At 47.8% G+C, this 19,471-nt stretch overlaps 1 protein-coding gene and 1 long non-coding RNA gene across 5 annotated transcripts in view; one reads left to right on the forward strand and one right to left on the reverse strand.

The window, feature by feature from the left end:
• STOX2 (storkhead box 2) overlaps positions 1-19,471 on the forward strand; it is a 263,796-nt gene that overhangs the window by 132,874 nt on the left and 111,451 nt on the right. For 2 of the 3 annotated variants that reach the window (XM_029934329.1, XM_029934363.1), the window contains exon 1: positions 17,522-17,841. The exons of the other annotated variant lie outside the window; for it this stretch is intronic. In XM_029934329.1, coding sequence (XP_029790189.1) covers positions 17,676-17,841 — 166 coding nt within the window. In that variant the 5' untranslated portion in view covers positions 17,522-17,675. Of the gene's footprint in view, positions 1-17,521; positions 17,842-19,471 lie in introns of those variants that run through there. 3 annotated transcript variants of the gene reach the window in all.
• On the reverse strand, positions 5,242-15,574 carry LOC115287708. Of its 2 annotated transcripts, none has more exons than XR_003906616.1 (4): positions 15,499-15,574; positions 15,222-15,292; positions 12,401-12,570; positions 5,242-5,402 (listed from the first exon to the last, which is right to left on the reverse strand). It is a non-coding gene; the product is annotated as an uncharacterized LOC115287708 (long non-coding RNA). The 2 variants fall into 2 exon arrangements; XR_003906619.1 differs by having other exon boundaries at positions 15,440-15,551.

Consider the following 19,471-nt stretch of genomic DNA (forward strand, 5'->3'; position numbering starts at 1 on the left):
GCCCTGCTTCTGCCACGTGTTAGGTGAGGTTGGAGCCGATTGGGAAGCCAGCGACCGGATCGGGTTGCCGTCGGAGGTGAAGGAGGGTGTTAGGGCAGCACCCACGAACCCGAAGGGGAGGCAGACCATGGTTAGAAACACACAAGCCAGCACAGAGGTGACTTCCCAGCTGGGGGACCTGGCCAAGAGCCAGAGACCTAAGAGAAGAGAAAGTCTCAGGCAGACTGAGAATATGGGTTTGGGGTCCAGCTGAGTGCACAGCGGTGTAGACGGTCTCGTGGCAGCAGCAGCGTGAGGTGTATGTGCACGGCACTGGGCAGTGAGTAGGGCTTGGAGAGGTTGGCACCCTACAGCTGAGGAGGTGTGGAGACTCATGGGACATGGCATTGTGTCACCCACGATGAAGATCTCCTAAATTCCCGGACCCCGGCTGCGGAGGGGCTTTGATATGATTTCCATCCTATCCTGCTTTGCTGACAGGAGCCGTTTGTTCTAAAAGTTTACCCCTTTTCTCTTTGGAACCCCAGTGGTGTCCAGATCTACTCTGTCTGGAAGAGTGGCCAAGAGCTGCGCCAAGGGGATGGGAGAAAGTGTGCTGTGCCTGGGCTGGACCCCGGGGGGGTGCGAGGTCCTGACTCTGGTTTGTGCAGATGCGGAGAATCATGGGGAAGATGGCGGAATTCCTGGGCGTCTCGTTTGATGGGGACATTCTACCCAGATGGCAAATTTTCTTTCCACCTAGCAGGTACCAGAGTAGAGCCAGGTTGCTACTACTATTTTTCTGTTCTCTTTGGTAGCTAAAACAAGCTTATCTCCCCCCAAAGACTTAAGGTATTAATCAAATAAATACTTAATGAAAACCCTTGACTCTCCTCAGTTTACTTCATTTGCTCGTGTTCAATGGTAGGGACTTCCTGGGTGTGAGACTGAGCCAAAAGTTTCACACTTATTATCTTGTAAAATTTATCTTATTTTATTTCTATTTTAGAGAGTGAGTGGGGAAGGGGGCAGAGGGAGAGAGAAAGAATCTCAAGCAGGCTCCATGCTCAGCACGGAGCCCAGTGCAGGGCTCGATCTCACAATCCTGGGATCATGACCTGAGCCGAAATCAAGAGTCACACACTCAACCAACTGAGCCACGCAGGTGCCCCACATTTATTATCTTCTTTAAATACACCACTAATGTAATATTGTTCTCATTTTAAAGATGAGAAGACTGAGGCTCACAGAGATTAAATAAGTTGTCCAGGCACATAGAAATAGGATGAGACAGAGCCAGGACTTAACTGAGATCTGACTTCAAATTCTGTGTTAAGCATTGCACTGACGTAACTAGTCATGTCATGCTTAGCAATTCTGGGTTCCTAAGAATTTCTCTTTACTATTCCTGTTGACTTTCAAAGTAAAATTTTACCATAACCCGCTGTATTATTATCTCAAATCACAAACAACAGATGGAAGACTTACCATGTATTATTACTGTAGCCCTAATCAGCTCTTCTTTATATAGTGCTCATATAGACCCCAGAGTGTCTTCTTATTTATCTCATTGTAATAACGTGTGATGGAGTTTGAGCCAGGAAGGGGACCTGGCAGCTTTTAGTGTGCTCCCCACCTTTTCTAAATGAAGATGTCGAGGCTCCTGGAGGCTTCGTGATTTGACTGTGACAGGGATTGTGAAGCCTGGCATAGGACTCGGGTTTCCGTATGTCTGTTCTAGCGTTCCTGCCCCACACTCGCTGTCCCGCCCAGAGCCCTGATCGTCCCCAGGACCTCCCTGAGGTTGTTGGGTGAGAAAACACAGGCTCAGAGAAGTTAAGTGATGCTTGCTAAAGGAGCCAAACAGAGTTAGTAGCAGAAGCAAGACGTGAGCTTTAGAGCCCTGATTACCACCTTGGTGTGCCTTCCGTCACGCCAGCCCAGCGCCCCGAGCCTTGCCACACCGCGCCCGGTAGGGGCTGCCCTCTCTGTGGGTCTCAGAGTGGCCGTGTTGCCTTGGTAACACTGAGAGGGAAGCAGGGAGAGAGGGAGCGAGAACCATACTCATATTATATCTTATTGTGACTTATTGTGAACATATTAAAGCGTGCCTGGGAACTTCTGTTCCGTGTGTGTGTGTGTGTGTGTGTGTGTGTGTGTGTGTGTCTTTTACCTCTCTATTTTTCTTTTTTTGTGTATGTAAAAAAATCAGATTTTATAAATATTAAAGGATTCTTCCTGTTTAGAGACCACAAAATAAAAAAGCAAGAAAGAAAGAAGAAAGAAAAGAGAACTGCTTGCTTCCATTTCTAGCAATATAGTTGACTCCCTATCCTGGAAATCCCCAGATCAGAAAAAATAAATCTGTAACTTTCCAGGTGAAATATTTCATAGTATTTCTTGGCTCTTCAATCTCATAATACAGAGACCTCCATCCACCATTAAACTAGCAATTCAGACCCAAGGGAACTGGTTTGTTCATGCTGAGCAAGGAAACTGGCAGACACGGCCAAGTGCAACAAGGTCTGAGTATTTAAAACAGTAATAACAAGACGGGGGGGGCGGGGAAGGGAGGGAGGAAGAGAGGAGAAGGAAGGAGGGAGGGAGAAGGAAGGAAAGGTTGAAGGAAAGGAAGGAAGGAAGGGAAGGTAGGATGGATGGATGGAATGAAGGAAGGAAGGGAAGGATGGATGGAAGGGGAAAGGGAGGGAGGAAGGAAGAAGGAAGGAAAGAAAAAAGGGAAAGAAGGGAAGAGGGGTGAGGGGAGGGAGATGGGGAGAGGGAGGAAAATGAAGCAGGAGGCAGGAGAAGGAAGGAAGGAAGGGAAGAAAGGAAAAGAAGTAACGTACTGGACAGACAGCAATAGCCTGGGGACCCAATATGTGTTTTGACAGAGCTGAATCATTCTAAGGTCTTCGTGTTGCTGGGGAGAATATGGAGATAGCGGTTAATTTTAGATTTTTTAAAAATTAAGGATGTTTGCTAAAATAGGGCAATCAGAAAGAGTAGAAGGGGAGGAAGAGACAGAATGGAGAGGACAGAGAGAGCTTCGATGAGCAACGTGGGAGGGTAAAGAGCCTTGTGCGGTTTCCAGGGATCGACGCCTTGCCTTGGTGGGCAGAAGAAATTGTGTCCAGCCCTGGACCAGGTATAGGACGTTAATTAAAAAATAATTGAATTGACGTTTGCTAGGCACTAACTAACTGTCAGGCACGAGTCTCGGCTCTTCTGTGCATCTCACTGAACCCTCAGAACAACCCCATTAGATGGGCACCTTTGTTTCCCCCACACATTACAGAGGAAGAGCTGAGGAAGGACAGCCACCTGTCTGGGAAGCAGAGATGCTGGGATTTGGACACTGGCAAACAAATTCCAGAATGTTCCCTGTAACTCCTAAACCATGCTGCCTTGGCAAAATCCTTGCCCTAGCAAAATTCCAGAGAGGGGGTCCAGGGAACCAAGTGCTTCCAAGATGGCTCAAGGCCTCCCGGCTCCATTCTCCTGTCCCGGAAATCAGCTGCACACAGCGGGAACTTGCTGTCCCGATTTCATGGGTGGAGGCCAGCACTGCGTTCTCGAACTTGGATCACACACGAACTCTGGCAAGTGCATGGAATCACTTTCTCTTAAGCTTTTATGTTTTGGCGGCTGGGGTTGTGGTGGGGATCACAGCAGTCTGTAATGACATGTGGATATTCTCCTAATCGATGCGTACATAGGACGTATCCGGCCCCTCACCCCAAGCGGTTATTTTTCACTCATTACAGGATCTAAATTTAAAATACCACACTTGGAGAGCCACCAATTCATTAGCATATGGGTAATGACTCCGGAGACATTTATTTGTTAATACCAAACATGGATGGGTTCCCTTATGCCTAAAACTTACATAATGTAGGTTTAAAATTGTATAATGGTTCTGGAAAATTCCATAGAAGGCTTGCTTCCAAGGACTTGGAGATGTTTAAAACAGTGTGTGGAGCCAGGAAGCCAGATCAGATATCCTCTGGAAGGAAGTCCTTGAGATTTTGGAAGAAAACTGTGTCACAAAACTGTGACCCTTTCTTATCTCTGGGTTCAATGTTCTCTTTCCTCCATTGCCTTCTGTCTCTTTCTGGCAGCTTCTAATTTGGGTTCGGCCTTTTCCCACTTCTGGGATATTTTCCCTCCTTTCATTTGAGAGGCCACTGAGATAGAGGAGTTTCCTGGCTGGCACAGAGATGTGTCCACCCGAAGCCCAAATGTAGGCTGAGTCCAGGGTTCAAAGGTCAAACAGTCTCGTTTGTGTGTCGAAGCGCACCCCACATGTAAAATGTTAGGAAATGCGGCCTTCTGTCCCTTCCCTCCACTGCCAGTGTGCTCAACTTGGTGGCCCGGAGGGAGCCACCACTGGTGTCTTAACACAGCCCCTCATTCTCTTTGGGAAGTGGGAGAGGGCCAGGGAAGGAAATCCGGGGACTGCCGGGTTCACGTTCCCTTCACAGGCAGCCAGTTGCCATCTTGTTTGTAGGTAGCAGAACTGGTTCAATACACGTCTTGGCCAGAACTAAACTTCTGCTACAGATCTTCGAATCCTCTGCATTTTAGTCAGAGGAGAGAGAAGAGCACATAGAGACCCCCCCAAATATTACTATTTTACATTTACAAATAACTAATCGTCGCGGAGATTTTACTTGTCTCCCCACTTTAGATTTATGTATTTATGTGCTCTTATAGAGCACGACTTATATTTTTTGACTAGCCTTTCTGAAAGTAGGGTGGCCAGATGTCCCTGTTAGCCCAGGAGGGCATTGGTTTAAGCGTTTTGTCCTAGCCTAATTAATAGCGTCCTTTTTACTTTAAAAAGTGTCCTAATGGAGTAATAAATAATATGGCAACTCTAAGGAAAGCTGCTGCAAATGATTTTTAGGTTATAACTTATCCTCTGTGTTTGAACTAGAGGGTCCACAGCACCTTTAAAATACCAAATGAATAATAACAGGAAGATTGAAGATTTTTATCCATAAGTCTAATTACTTCAACTCAAAACAATATTTCAAATGGACTTAGAATTTAATAACTGCATCTGTGCGTTTTTCACTCTGTATTATAGTTTAAAATGTTGTCAGACATCATTACGTGCTATTACCTAAAAGTCCTATATTTTTGCTGTAAGTTGTAGTTATTCTTAAATGGACCCTAGAATTTCCATATCTGGGGCCCTTCCCCCGCTCCCCCCCCATTTCTTGTAATTTGATAGAATAAGAAACTATTGGGCTTTGCGTCTTTTTTGATATATGATTTTAATTGTTCATGTATAACATTTCCTTAAATTACAGGAAGCCACATGTTGGAAAAAAGATCCATCCTTTAAAATCCATCTGTGGCATAGTGTGGTTTTTCACTGGCTTGGGAAACGGGTCTGTGGTGACCTGCAAATAGAACTGAGAAAAGAAAACTTTCAAGATTGATTAGTCTGAAGGAGGCGTGCGGATTCAACTCTAAATCTCATGCACCATCTGTACAAACCAGCTGAGGGAGTCATTTGAGTCATCTCAAGAAATTTGTCTTCCGTTTTACATGCACGTCTATTCATAAAAACTTATTAATAAGATCACAAATTTGGGGGCTCTTCTAGCAGTGTAAAAATGCATGTGAACTTCATTCATCCTACGGAACAGCAGTTAAGAGATAAGCCTTGCACCTGCTCCCATCAGTTTATTCCAGAGGTGGGGCGGGGGCGGGGGAAATCCTGGACCAGGAATCCTGGGCAGGAGTGCAGTTCTGGTTCTTCCACCTCTGAGCGACTCTGGGCACATCACTTACCGCCTTTGGGCCTTTGTTTTTTCATCTTTAATGATAATAACTCCTGTCTTGCTCACCTCTGACCTTGGACAGTCAATAAACTGGAAAGTCCTATGCAAACGTAAGGTAGCATTTACTATCCCTTCACTGCAGGTGGATCTGAGGGAAAACCAAGGAGACATGGTAGTAGTTCCTTTACGAGCGAAATCCACATTATCCATGGCACTTGTTGGGTTTCTGTTAGGACCGCACCACTGAAGAGGGTCTAAAATTAGCACAGCACGGCACACATTTATTGAGGGCCTACTTTTGGAAAGGCACGAGGCATCTGATTAGTAGAGTGAAGCCATCACTGGCCACCCCATTTTAAATCACAAACCATCAGTTTCCATGTTTGTCCCTGGCATTCTTTTCTTGCATCGCACATACCGCTATTTCACATTCTCAGTAACTTACTACTCTCTTTGTTTATTATTCTCTCTTCCCATTAGGATGCAGACTCCTTAGTGACAGAACGCTTTGTTCTCACTGCTGTTATTTTGTTATCCTAGAACGTCTAGCCTTTATTAGCACAAAGCAGGTGCTCGGAGCACATGGGTTCAGTGCACAAAAGGGTCCTTGGACTCAAGAAGCAAAAAAGCCAGGGAGGCAGTTGGAATCTCTGTGCATATTACGTACGTTGTGTCACAATGTGGTGAGCACCATGATCAGGGCCAAACAAGAGTTTTTCGCTCTGCAGGAGAACAGAAGGGTTGAGGGAGGGAGAAGGTGGAAGGCTTGCCGGAGTACTGACTGCATTTGGAATCTCGAAGGCCGAGTGAGAGTTTTTCAGGAGGACAGAGGGGCTATGGGCATCTCAGGCAAACAGGACAGCTTCCCAGAAGGCCAGGAGATGGAAATGACATTGTTGAGGAGTCTGAGCTGTTCGGGCACATTGCGGCGAGAGCCCACAGTGATTCACTGGAGCGTCAGGAGATGCGAGGACTTGTATTCCTATTGCTCTTCTAAGAAGTGCAACAAATAAAGACTCACAGATTGATGGCAGGATCTGTCCTGGGTGAACATGTCACCTGGTTGGAAGTACATGGTGGCGAGGCCATGTCTGTGTGGCCCCGTGCTCTGTTTTACTTTTAGGATATTACTCTCTGTTGCAGATTATCTGTGCTCACGAAGTGCGTTTACAACTCACGTGATCTTCAGATTTTGTCACGGGGTGAGGCGTAACCGTGAAAATAATCGCTACCCCGGCCAACCCCACTGGTCATCTCATGGCGGATGCTTCAAGGAATTGTTCAACACAAAGCTACTGTATTTTTTGTTACAAAATGGTGGGAGTTAGCCATTTCGCTGACCTTTTCTGAGTACTAGCTTGATACCACTCACTATTTTCTGAGGAACCCACCAATACTGTGATTTTTTAGCTGGTCTTCTGTGGTTAGTCAAGTATGACACCATGTTGGTTGTGACTAAAGTCCAGTGGTCCAGCGTAGAACTCAGTCTGCCTACAGCCTAGGCAGCTGGGCAGCGGAAACAGACATTTCTCACCATGATGGGCACAGGGTGGCCGCGACACGTCTGAGGAAAATGGAAGGATTGACTTAATGAATTGTTAATATTATCGGTGGCGCCGGTCAGACAACTTTCTATTTTTTTCCCCCTCCCCTATATAGAGGACAAGTAGTGACTCCACGTTTTCATTCACTCAATTCACTCAGATGGTTTCATTCAGAAGCTTGTTGGATTTCACGGAGAGAGCTCAGTAGTGGTCTGTTTGGATTTCAGAAAAGTATTAGACCTTTCTAGAGGAGGCCTCTTCTCTGCAAGAGCGTGCCTGCTTGCCCCTGGCTTTGTAAGAGGCCATATTTTGGTGCTGTCTTTAGTGACTCGCAGCCTCGTGAGCATAAATTTAGATTCTTTACGTGAAAGAATACAGCCGCAACATGTGCTAATGTAGCAAAGGCAGTTTTTCAGTCTAAGGAGGGTTACACAAGAGGGGTTACGAAGCTGGACGGAGGGGCTACACACCAAGTTCATGGGGAACTGGATTCTGTTATGTGGCAAACAACCAGATGAACTCTTCTGAGTTTACTGGAAATATTTTAAGCATTATGAAGACATACAGGATCCTCATGGGTACTTTTCCAAAGAGGGCCAGACGCGTTCCTAAACATGTGGCGTATTCAGCATAGACACCGACTACGAGCTTTACTCAGGTAACAAAACCTGTTGAACAGAAGTCAGCCGCCTCATGGTCAGGGTCAAAATCTTATCAGAGAAGATGGTTAAATAGTTTTATGATTTCCAGCTGCATTCCCATGTGATTTGGGGCTTTTCCATGCTAGTTAATATAAAGACTGAAATGTATAATCTTTTTATTACTATGTAGTCTGATTTTTGCCTTTAACTATTTAATAGTGAACCAAATTACTGATGATCAATTTCCATTTTTAATTGAAAAACTCATTTTGAAGTGTGTAGTTAGACAAATTAGGCTTATGATTATATGTATCTTCAGTTTTGCTATTTAAATTTATAATGTAGTCCTTATTTCATTGAGGAGTTTAGGTTGCCCCTTATGTATCTTTGGCAGATAACCCTGGTTTTCCATTCATGGCCAGCTGCTGGGTCCTGATCGCCTTGACTCAGGCCTTTGGATGTAGGATAGTGTGTAAAACACAAGAATGTGGTGATGACTGGGTGGAGTGAGGGGCATGGGGTGGATGGGAGGGAGCCATGAAGGAGAGAAGCCTGGGCCACCTCCTTCCCATGTTCTTGCTCTATGAGACAGGACGGGAGTGCGGGGGGACAGTCACCATGTGGAAATGTGTGCCAGGAAGCCAGAGAGAGCTGGGGAGAACGGGGTAGTGATGAGTCATTTTGTGCAAGGAACAGCTTGACTTTGATTGTCCATGGAGAATCTGGGGAAAATATTCAAGCGGGGACTAGGGATTTGGAGATCAGGGGAGAGGTCAGATGCTGAGAGTTTGGGGAAAGCATTCACTTACAGGGATTAACACTAAACAGAGGGTGTTGTTGAGCTCCGCTGGGGGACTGAGAAGGGGAAGAAGTGACAGGGGATGGATTCCAGAGAACTCCAGTGTTTCGTGGGCAGGGGAGTTGAGAGGTAGGAGGAGAGCCAGTGGAGAGGGACAGCACAGCAGACACAGGGAGACATGTTTGAAGAGGAGAGAGTGGGCACCAGGGCCGAGCGAGAGCCCAGATAAGGACGACGGCCGTCCATGGATTTCGCAACGGAGAGCTTGTCAGTTACATGAGCAAGAAGAAAAATGTGTGTGCATCATATTTAGGAATTATGTAATGCTGAAAAGTATGAGAATAAGGGCCAAAATATGTGGCATAAACAATAAGTGCTGCAAAGTTCGAGAACGAGGACCCAGAAGTAAAACGACTTCTCGGCTTCTGTGTGTGGAATCGGCAGTCCATTAAACCTTGGAGTTGTCCGCATCCTCGCCCCTTGGCCTGCCCGCCTCGCCGGTCCCATCGTGCGTCAGCTGTGGAGGCCTGCAGGTCTCACCTGCAGTGTCTCCCGTCCGTGCTTGTCTGTTCCTCCAGCCAGAACTCCAATTCCAACTTGCGTCATGGCAGCCGCACTATTGCAGTAGTGCCCCAACTGGTCTTCTGACACAAGTCTCTTTCTTTTCCAGATAATCCTCTCCTGTATGGCTGGGCTGATTACAAAAAGAAAATAAGGGGCTCCTGGGTGGCTCAGTCGGTTGAGCGTCCAGCTTCAGCTCAGGTCATGATCTCACGGTTTGTGGGTTCGAGCCCTGCGTTGGGCTCTGTGCTCACAGCTCAGAGCCTGGAGTCTGTCTTCAGATTCTGTGTCTCTCTCTCTCTGACCCTCATACTCACGCTGTCTCTCTCTCTCTCTCTCTCTCTCTCAAAATAAATAAAACCTTAAAAAATTTTTTTAAATGAAGGAAAAAAGAAAACAAAACACAGCATTTGAGAAGTATAACTCGTATACCATAAATTCACCAGTTTTTAAGCATTGGATGTGTTTTGATACATCGGTGCAGTTGTGCTGCCCTGGCCACAATTCAGTTTCACGAAATTGTCATTGTCCTGAAAAGCTCCCCCCTGCCTATTGGGCAGCCAGTTTCCACTGGATTACATTTGTAAGTACCACCAAGTGATGTCTCTCCTTGGCTCGGTACTCACTGTGCCCCCTTTCCTTGTGACTTAAGCACAGACTATTTGGCCCAAGTCTCAGGCCCTCCCGCCACCCACTGCCCCAATATACGTTTCCACCCCGTTCCATACTATTCCCTGGATCTCCCTTCCTTTAAGCCGGATGAGGCTCTTAGCTGCCGCCTTTGCTATCTGACCACTGTGTCATTGATCAGGCTACTTTTGCCAGCGGGTAGACACGTGGAGGGTTGGAATGGAGTGTTTGTTAATATTTATTTGTTCATCTATTTATTTATTCATGGCAAACACTTCAGTGTCTATAAACTTAAAAGAAATCTTAAAATTTTTCCTCTCTCCATCTTTACAAATTCCAGTGCATCCTTGGAGGACCCATTTTCCACCGTGAATTCGGTGGGACCTGACCCTGCCCGTTCACCTTTGAGCTTGCTCTGTGCTCACGGCCTCCCTGAGGTTAGCCTGTGCTTTCAAAGGCAATAAAGGAGAAGATGGGCAACCAGTGTGTGCGGGTATAAAGACCAATTTGCAACGGCGTGTCCTCCGTGCAGCACCCACAAAGCTACTCCTTGACGGTGCCTTCGTTCAATGCATTCTCTTCTTTTTATTTTCAAAATTTTGACGAAATGTACGTTTTAATTCGTTTTGAGTTGAGGGGCATCAAGTGCATTCACACTGTTGTGCAAACCGTCGCCACCATGCACCTCTGAACTGGAACTCCGTGCTCCCTAATCGCTCACTCCCCCTGCCCCCCTCCCTAGGCCCTGACGACCATGATTGTCCTTTCTGCGGCCATGGATTTGTCTATACACGAGGTACCTCATTTAAGTGGAACCACACAGTTTTTGTCCTCTTGTGTCTGGCTTCTTTCACTTCGCTTAATGGCTTCAAGGTTCGTCATCCATGTTGTGGCCTGTGTCAGAATTGCCTTCCTCTTTAAGGCTGAGCCCTGTCCTGTTGTATGGACAGGCCACATTCTGTCTATCCTTCTGTTGGTGGACACTTTGGTTGTTTCCACGTTCTCTGGACTCCATTCTTGATCCCAGTAATTTCTCGCTTAATCAAGGTGTGCTGGGCTCCTGGGTATGCGGTAGCGGGGCTGGGCATTTTCTTCTTTTATTCTAAAACTGGTCTGTGGATGCTACACAGCTCCACTGTCCAACTCGGCAGGACCCACCGAGTCAGTGAGCTAGCTGGGCGCATCCAGTGAGCTAGTGAGCTAGTGGGAGCACCGTCCGAACTGGAACTCAGCCTCTTTTGTTAATTTGACACAAAGCAGGGCTTTTAGAACAAAAGGATCTAGAAGGGACTCAGGTTTTTAAAATGGTTTCCCCTCTCAGTGATCAGTAGTAATAAGAAAATTGGCCATCTTTTAGTGATGCCTTCTACTTGTCAGCAGCCAACTGGGACATCTGTATATTTACCTTGAGTTCTTGCTGCAGCCCTTTAAGAGAAATCTTACTCCCATCGCAATTGGAAAAACAAATGGAACTCAAAGGTGAACTTTTCCCAGGCCCCCAACAAAGATATGGACGCGACCCCTTGGGCATCACCATGCCTCCCTGCCCTCCGTTTCTCTGCGTGCGATTAGTCTGGTCTGGAGATGGGCATCACAGTCCTGCCAGCCCCCTCCAGCAGCAGGCCTCCAGATCCCAGGCCCTCTGAGCTCCTTCTCTTCCCAAACATTGCTGTCTTTACATGGACAACCATGACTCTTGATGGCCCCGTTAGGAGTGAATGACAGGTGACAATGTACCCAAGTGAAGAACAAGAGAAATTCAGCTTAGATTTTGAGAGCAATGGAAAGAACAATATATACATACATTCTCCTTATTCTTAGGCGCTCTCTTACCCACGTTTCCTCCTACGGATTTATCACTTCGCAGGGTGTTTCAGCCACCACCTGTCTAGCATCTTTTAAGATAGACTGTAAGTACTGGAGCTTTCTGTTAAAATTGTTAACTGGCCATTTGGAGCCTGGGTTAGGGAAGACGAGATGTGGATGGACTTGCCCTGTGACAAAGCCTTGATCAGCGACCTTAGTCAACTGCCTTTTGGAGACCAACATATGTCAAACATGTGTACATATGAACATACGTGTGTAGATATGTGTCCCCTAAGAAATTCCTCCGGTTTTCCACCCCACAAGCCTGTGAAAAAGCCCTCGTCCTTCAAGGACCTGCTCTTCTCCAGGTTCCCATCTAGCTTTATAAACAGGGTCCCCCAACTGCCCAGCTTCAAGGTGTGCATTTACGTCTCTTTTTTTTTTTTGACCAGTCAGCTCATTTGTCAAATTAACCTACTGACATCATCTACAAATCATGTTTCAGGAAGAAACAGAAAAGTAAATTATCCTCAGACTCAGAAATCTCATAACAAATATCTTAATCACAACATTTGATGCCCGGATCACATGACATACATAAATACAGGAATGCCCGTTTCCCTTCTGCACATTTAGGTCTCTTACCAGACTGCAGTCACACTTGGGCAGGAAAGTGAGGCCACAGGCAGCTTTGGTTGCAGTTTCAGTGGAATGGTCCCTGGATAATCCAATCTGAGGAACACGCCCGTGGAAATTGCCAGTGTCCTTATCAGTGGGCTTCCCTGCATCCCAGGGTATCGTGCGCTCTGGAGGTCCTGGAGTGAAATTTATCATTTCTAGGTGACGGGGTCAAGGCTCAGGCCTGTCGCCACTTACGTTTATGCTTGTGTTCATTTGTCACTCGCATCAACCTTTTCTTTACTCCAACGATTTGTTTTCGCCCTCATCTATCACATGTTCCATCTGTCAGGGTGGGCTTTCTAGTGTCCGCAGGGGGCTTTCTGTGCACAGCGGACAGCATTTACACATACTTAGGTCTTTAATGAACACTCAGCATATTAGAGATACAAATTCAAAAAATCAAATTTTATTTTACTAGAGATACAAATGGAAAAAATAAAAATGCCCCTAAGTTTTTAGATTCGGCTCACTCTATTTGTAAACTTAAAATGATAAAATAAAATCAAAACTGTAACTCTTGGGGGAACGTTGAAAAAATATTTGATTAATTCACATTGAAGTCTAAAGTCCCTTTACTCAACAGTTAGTTTCCATCCAGAAACACAGTTAAGTACATTCCCTTAAAAATTTAAATTGCATTTATAAATTTGGTATATTTAATTTTTTTAAAAAAGCACGTATTACGTCTGACTGGGAAGGCTTCAGACCACATCTTCTAGAGTACACATGCAGGCTCCATTAGTCATCAAATACTGCCAGCCAGTATTTGGGGCTTTTCATTTTTTAAAATGTTTTTATTTTATATTGAGAGACAGAGACAGAGCATGAGTCGGGGAGGGGCAGAGAGAGAGGGAGGGAGACACAGAACCGGAATCTCCATTGGCTGGAGATTCAACTATGAATAAGACAGCAATGAATGGGCCCCGGGGTGCCTCAGTCCGTTAAGTGTCCGACTTCAGCTCTGGTCATGATCTCACAGTCCGTGGGTTCGAGCCCCGCGTCAGGCTCTGTGCTGAGCGCTCAGAGCCTGGAGCCTGCTTCCGGTTCTGTGTCTCCCTCTCTCTCTCTCTGCCCCTCCCCGACTCATGCTCTGTCTCTGTCTCTCAATATAAAATAAAAACATTTTAAAAAATGAAAAGCCCCAAAGAACAGCAATAAGTGAAACAGAAAAATCCCTTGCCTTCATGGGGTTTCTATTCTTAACACCTCTTACATTCATCAAACCCTTAGAAACCTAATAAACCAGAGTTTTAAATGAGAATTTCAAAGTCAAATGTCTTACACTTTTCAACTTAAAGTCAGAAGTCTAAAATCAATTATACATTTGAATTAGATTCATAAAGCAACTGTGTATCTAATTATTAGTGTCTATCTCATATGTAACTACCAAATGTACAAATGATGCTGAAGTCTGATTTTAAAAATTACGAACAGCATAAAATTGATTTGCTTTATCATTTTTTCTATTGAATTCTAAACGTTCCTAGTACTGAAGACTGACTAGATTATGCAACTGAACTTCCTTAAGAGACAGTTGATGGCTCAGACACATGATAGTCTCATTTAGGTCCGGAGACTTGAATCCAGAACCGAAGACCTACAAGTTGCAAATGAGCAGAGTGAACGTCTCCATAGGATGCACCGAGTGTCATTGTAACAGTGACGACCGTGACAGGGGTTTCCATATCCACTTTCTTCAGGAAGGGCTGGTTGCTTAATATGCTGTTCACTAGATTCAATCTTTACCTTCATAATCTTCTTTGATGTTGCCACCTGATTTGGATGGATAGATTACTTAACTGTCCCTAACTCTCCTACTTCCTCTACTGTCCGTTTCCATTCAGCTAACCCCACCTGTTTGCTCTCTGATGCTTCTGTATCTGGCTCCAAGGGTACTCTGTTGAGCAGGTCCACTGGACAGGGCCGCTGCCCTCCAAGGCCCCCATTCAGAGGTGGCTGAGGTGGCTCTCCTCCCCAGATCTCCATCTTGGTTTTCACATGAACAATGAATATTTTCTCAGTTTTAAGTCAAGGGCAATTCAGACTTACTTTCCAGAAAATTCCTGGCTGACCCCCATCTCTTCAGATTCCCTCTTCTGAGCTCCTTCTATACAGAAATTCGAAAACTATCATTGCTTCTTTGCTTAAAACCCTTCAGCAGTTCCCATTGCCCTTGGACTAGAATACAGAATTTTTAATACAGCCTGCAAGTCCTTGCACGATCCGGCTCTCACCTTCCTCCATGACCTCATCACATGTCTCTCTCTTATAATAGCTCCAGTTCCCTCCACACTGGCCCTCTCTTAATTCTTCCATCAGAAGCCACACTTCTTTGCTACCACAGGTCCTTTGCATGTAGTGTTCCCACTTTCTGAAATACCGTGTTCTCTACTCTTTGCTTGGATGACTCCTCATTCCCCGAAGTCTCAGATTACTATCTTTTTTTTCTTTTCACAGAGGTTATTCTTTTTAGAACCTAGCACACTTGATGCATTTATTTGCTTACTACCTAGACCGTAAACCGTGTGGGGCCACGTGTGGTATTCAGTTTGTCCAGGGCCCATCACAGGGCTGGCATATTCTACATAGTCAGTAATTATTTGCTGAATGAGTAAATATCATGTTTGCCACAGCAATCACCATTAGCCTTCAGTCATAACTATTACAATCATTCATATCACCACTTGGGCTCAGGGGAGGTACTGAGGAATTGTATGTTGAATTGGATCGAGGGATCTAAATGTCAATATCTCATGCATTCATTAATACAATTATTTTATATTACCTTTATGGTTCTTTACGCATTTAGCCTTCTGTAGCTTCTAACGCTGTGGTCTTTCTGTTCTTAGAAGACCTCTTAGAGTAAAAAAAAGACATTTTAGCAAAATGTGCCTTCTGGGGGAGTATCTTTTCCTAATTTAAAAAAAAAGTCACCGAACTGTAGCTAATTGTTACAGTTAGTACTAAATTATGATTAACGTAAATATAAGATCCATGTGATACTTGGTGATTTTGTTTGCTTGCTTGCGAAGCCCCAGGATCCCAAGAGGTGGAGTAGTTACCCCGGCTCCGTAGAGGAGCTCTGGCACCTCAGAGGGGAGCCTTAAATTACTGAACAGAAGCTCTGGTTCTAGATTATCTAATGCTCGAGGTAAGCCCCGCCCCCCTCTGCGTGGTTCTTCGAGAACCCTGCTGCCCGCCCCCACCCCCAGCAAAGAATTCAAGCCTCAGAATAGCCCCAAATCATGCTAGAACTCTTGAATCGTAACCGTTTAGAGCCCTTTGTTTTTCTGTTTATTCTTCTTTTGGTTTTTTGTGATATCAGCCTAAGATCGTAGCCCTATAAAATTTCGTATCCTTGTCTCTGCCTCTTGGCACCTGTAGCTATGAAACAACAGCATAAAAACGATTTTGAACATTGTACCGTCAGCAATTTAAAAACAGCGCAAAAATATACACTAGAATATAATGGTGAAAAAGCAAAATAAGGGTTTTTGTTGTTGTTGTTGTTGTTGTTGTTGTTGTTGTTTAGACTACCCGGGCAGTTTTGGAAACCCAAATGGGGCTATGAGCGTTTTGGAAATAAAACGAAAAACGGCAACAGCACAGCATCGTCGGGGTCCGCAGCAGTGTGACCGCGCGCCTTTAACTCGGCGTGACCTCGGCGTCCCGGGCCCCGCGCGCCTCGGCCGGGGGCGGCGCATCCCCCTCGGCCCCTCCCGCGTCGCGCGCATTGTTGTCCTTTAGCGATTGGCTGCTGGACCAGAAGCAGCTGTGCGGAGCCGTGCTGGGTAAAGGACCTGAATGCAGGTTAGCCGGCTGCTGCTGACTTCCAGGAGGGATCGCGGGAGAGCGAGGAAGAGCTGGAGACCACCTCCACTGCGTTTCCCAGGCGGCTTGGACCAGGTGCCCCGGCGTTTGCGGCTGTCGCGGGAGCTCCCGGTGGCGCCCCCTTCTCCGGCTCTAGCTGACTTCGGGGTTGGCGCAGGTGGGCGAGACAGGGCACCGCAGATCTCCGTTCCCAACGAAGGGGTTGTGCCTCTTCCTGCGAGGGGGAGGGACTATCCTAAAAGATGTAAATACCCGAGCGCGGACTCCGGGCTGGGGCACCAGCCGAGGTCCCTGCGCCGCCGCAGGGTGTTTTGCATGAAAATGAGAAGCCTGCCCGGATCCGTGCTCTAACTTAAGGCAGCTCGGTGATTAGCATGAGACTGGGCGGCTGCCCCGCTTCCTGCTCTTCCACAGCCGTTCTGCGCGCTGGCGAGCGGGCGTTGGTGCCACCGCGCGGGTGTGGATCGGCAGGCTCGGCATCGCTGGCAGCCATGGCTCCTGACGCCCCCTCGGTCAGTAAGTAGGAGCATGCATGTGTAGGGGGGCACATGCGTGTCGGCGCGCGCGCGCGCGCGCACACACACGCACACCGCCCTGAGCCTCCGGAGGAGGAAGATTGACGAGGCGCTGCAGTTGCAAGGAGGACTCGGGCTCTTCCTGGATTCCGCAGAAGCCCGCCTGCCGCAGCTGCTGTCTGCGGAGCCCGCTCGGATCCCTGCGCACACGCGCCCCCCCTTCGAGCCTCTGTAATGAAGACTGCCTCCCGAGGACTGCAGGGGAGGCAGAGCCAGCCGGCGCCCGGGACTGCGGGCCGCGCGGCCGAAAGGCCCTGGGGGACACCACTCGGACGCTGTCATCCCCACGCCTCGCTCTGAGCCCGCCGGGTGCGGAGAGGGTCCGCTGCCGCCCCTCCGGCTTCCCGGGCGCCTGATCCCGGGTCAGCCCCGGAGGCCTCGGCTTCCTCATTTGTTTGGGTCTTTTGTGCCGTGGCTCACAGTTGGCTAAGCACTCCTGCGCTGAATCGGGCCATTGTCTGCGCTCCCATTGCTTTCACGCTGCAAGTCTCGGCGCCCCCACCCCGCCCGCCCCCTCCCCGCCTCCTCCTGGCCGGGGAGCCTCCTAACGTGCCTTTCCCCCCAGGAATCTGGAAGCTATAAGCCGGGCGGATTGCAAATGAAGTGTAATGCATTGTGGGACGTGTGTAAAATCGGAGCCTTCGCCGTGGGGGTGTGTGGGGGCGTGGGGAGGGCCGGACCCGCCGCTGGCGGTGTAGACGCCGACGAGGAGGGGCTGGGAAAATGTGCGCAGAGTCCGCCCGGGTCGTGCCCGCCGTAGACGGATGAAGCTGCGCGCTGCGCCCCGGCGCTGAGGCCCCCAGGATCGGGGCGGCAGGTCGCGCTCCCCCACCATGAAGAAGACCCGGAGCACGACCTTGCGGCGAGCCTGGCCTAGCTCGGATTTCTCGGACCGGGCCTCGGACCGAATGAGGTCCCGCAGCGAGAAGGACTACCGCCTGCACAAGCGCTTCCCCGCGGCCTTCGCGCCCCAGGCTGCGCGGGGCTACATGACATCAGGTGGGTAGCCGCGTCTCTGCCCCCCGGGCCGGGGCCGCGGGCCGTGCTCGGCGCGCCGCCGCCGGGGCGCCTCGGTGGGAGCTCGGCCGGTGATGGATGCGATAAGTTAGGGGGAAAGCGGGGGAAATTAGCGCCCATCCACCATTTTGTACCTCCGCGGGATCCGCAGCAGGCCCTCGCAATATGGGGCTGAGCGCTGTTAGGTAGGTAAAACGAGGGAGGGGGCCGTGCCTGGCGCCGGGCTGCGGGAGAGAAATGACTGCAAGGCTGCTGCGCGGCGGCCTCCTTGAGCTTTGTGGCGGGGGGGCCGCCTGCAGAGCCGAGCCGGCCGTCCCCGGCCGTGGGGCCCGCCGCCCCGCTGGGCATTTCAGCGGCCCCCGGTTCTTACAGGGGAACAGGTTCCACGCACAGCTGCGGCCGGGGTGAGTCCGGGAGGAGCCCCGCAGACGTCTCCGAGCTCGTCTGGTTTGCACGCAGAGAACTCGGTGGGAGCTCATTGAATGCGTTCCGTGGGGTGATGGTGTGTGTGCGGATTGAACGCGCTCACATGATTCGGTGTGGATTTCACATATGTTGCTTCGAATTGGGTTGTGTGGAAAGCATGGAGGCCGTGTTTGCATGTCAGACAGGAAGGACGAACACACCGGTGAATGGACACCGAGGCTTCAGAAAGGGTTTCATCATTGTAAAACGCAGGGCTGCTAAGAGCGTTTCAGAAGGACCCGGTTCCTTTGGGCAACACAGCGGACTAGCTTTGGTTGGTTGTGACTTGGGAGCCCGAGGGATAAAAGACTGGAGGAAATGCCGAAGGAGGCAAATCCTGGAACTCTTTCCTTGCTTTCTCCTTACTTATTGTTGACCACTTGTGTGCAATGGTCAGCCATCAATTTTTGTTCTTTTTTTTTTTCATTTTGAAAGTACTAATTTTCTACCAAGCACAGTGTGATGGAAGGAGCTGACATTGTATTTGGAACACATACTATTCCAAGTCATCCTTGTCTTCGCTGGCAAGATTGCTTTGAGCTTGTGGCTTGTGCTGACAGGGTAGCTTTACTATCTTTCCCCTTAAAACAGCAAGTTTTTTTTTTTTTTAATGTATCACTGGGACCAGTATTTCATGCTTTAAAAATGTCTTGTGACCACATTTCCAGAAATATAAAGCCTAAATAAAATAACCATCTTTTTTATCGCAGAATCTGGTGACGGAAGGATGTTGTACTGTTTTGGCAATAAGGCGCCCTTGATTCTCTCTTTCATGAAAAGCAAAATTTGCGAAGTGACAAGTACAGTTTATACGTTAGTAATTCAAGTCAGTCACTGCTGTGGTGGCTACAGTCATCAGACTTGTGATTGTAAATTTTGAGATGCACCTAAGTGGAAATTTAACGTCAAAACACATATGTACATAAACGTATGTCTGTACTGAGTGTTTCAATAATCCCAGGTCTCAGATGCTTGGATTTGAATGTCTTCATTCCACACTGAAGGGATCCCCTCTTTTTTTTTTTTTTTATCCCTCTTCAGGAACCAGGCCTGACACAGGTGTGAAGCTATGGGAGGCCAGGTGGCCATAATTTCTTCAACAACCCTGTGAGATTCTTTAGCGATTTCAGGCATATTCCCACAGCAC

This window comes from Suricata suricatta, chromosome 1 (genome assembly GCF_006229205.1).
Source record: "Suricata suricatta isolate VVHF042 chromosome 1, meerkat_22Aug2017_6uvM2_HiC, whole genome shotgun sequence".
NCBI lineage: Eukaryota > Metazoa > Chordata > Mammalia > Carnivora > Herpestidae > Suricata > Suricata suricatta.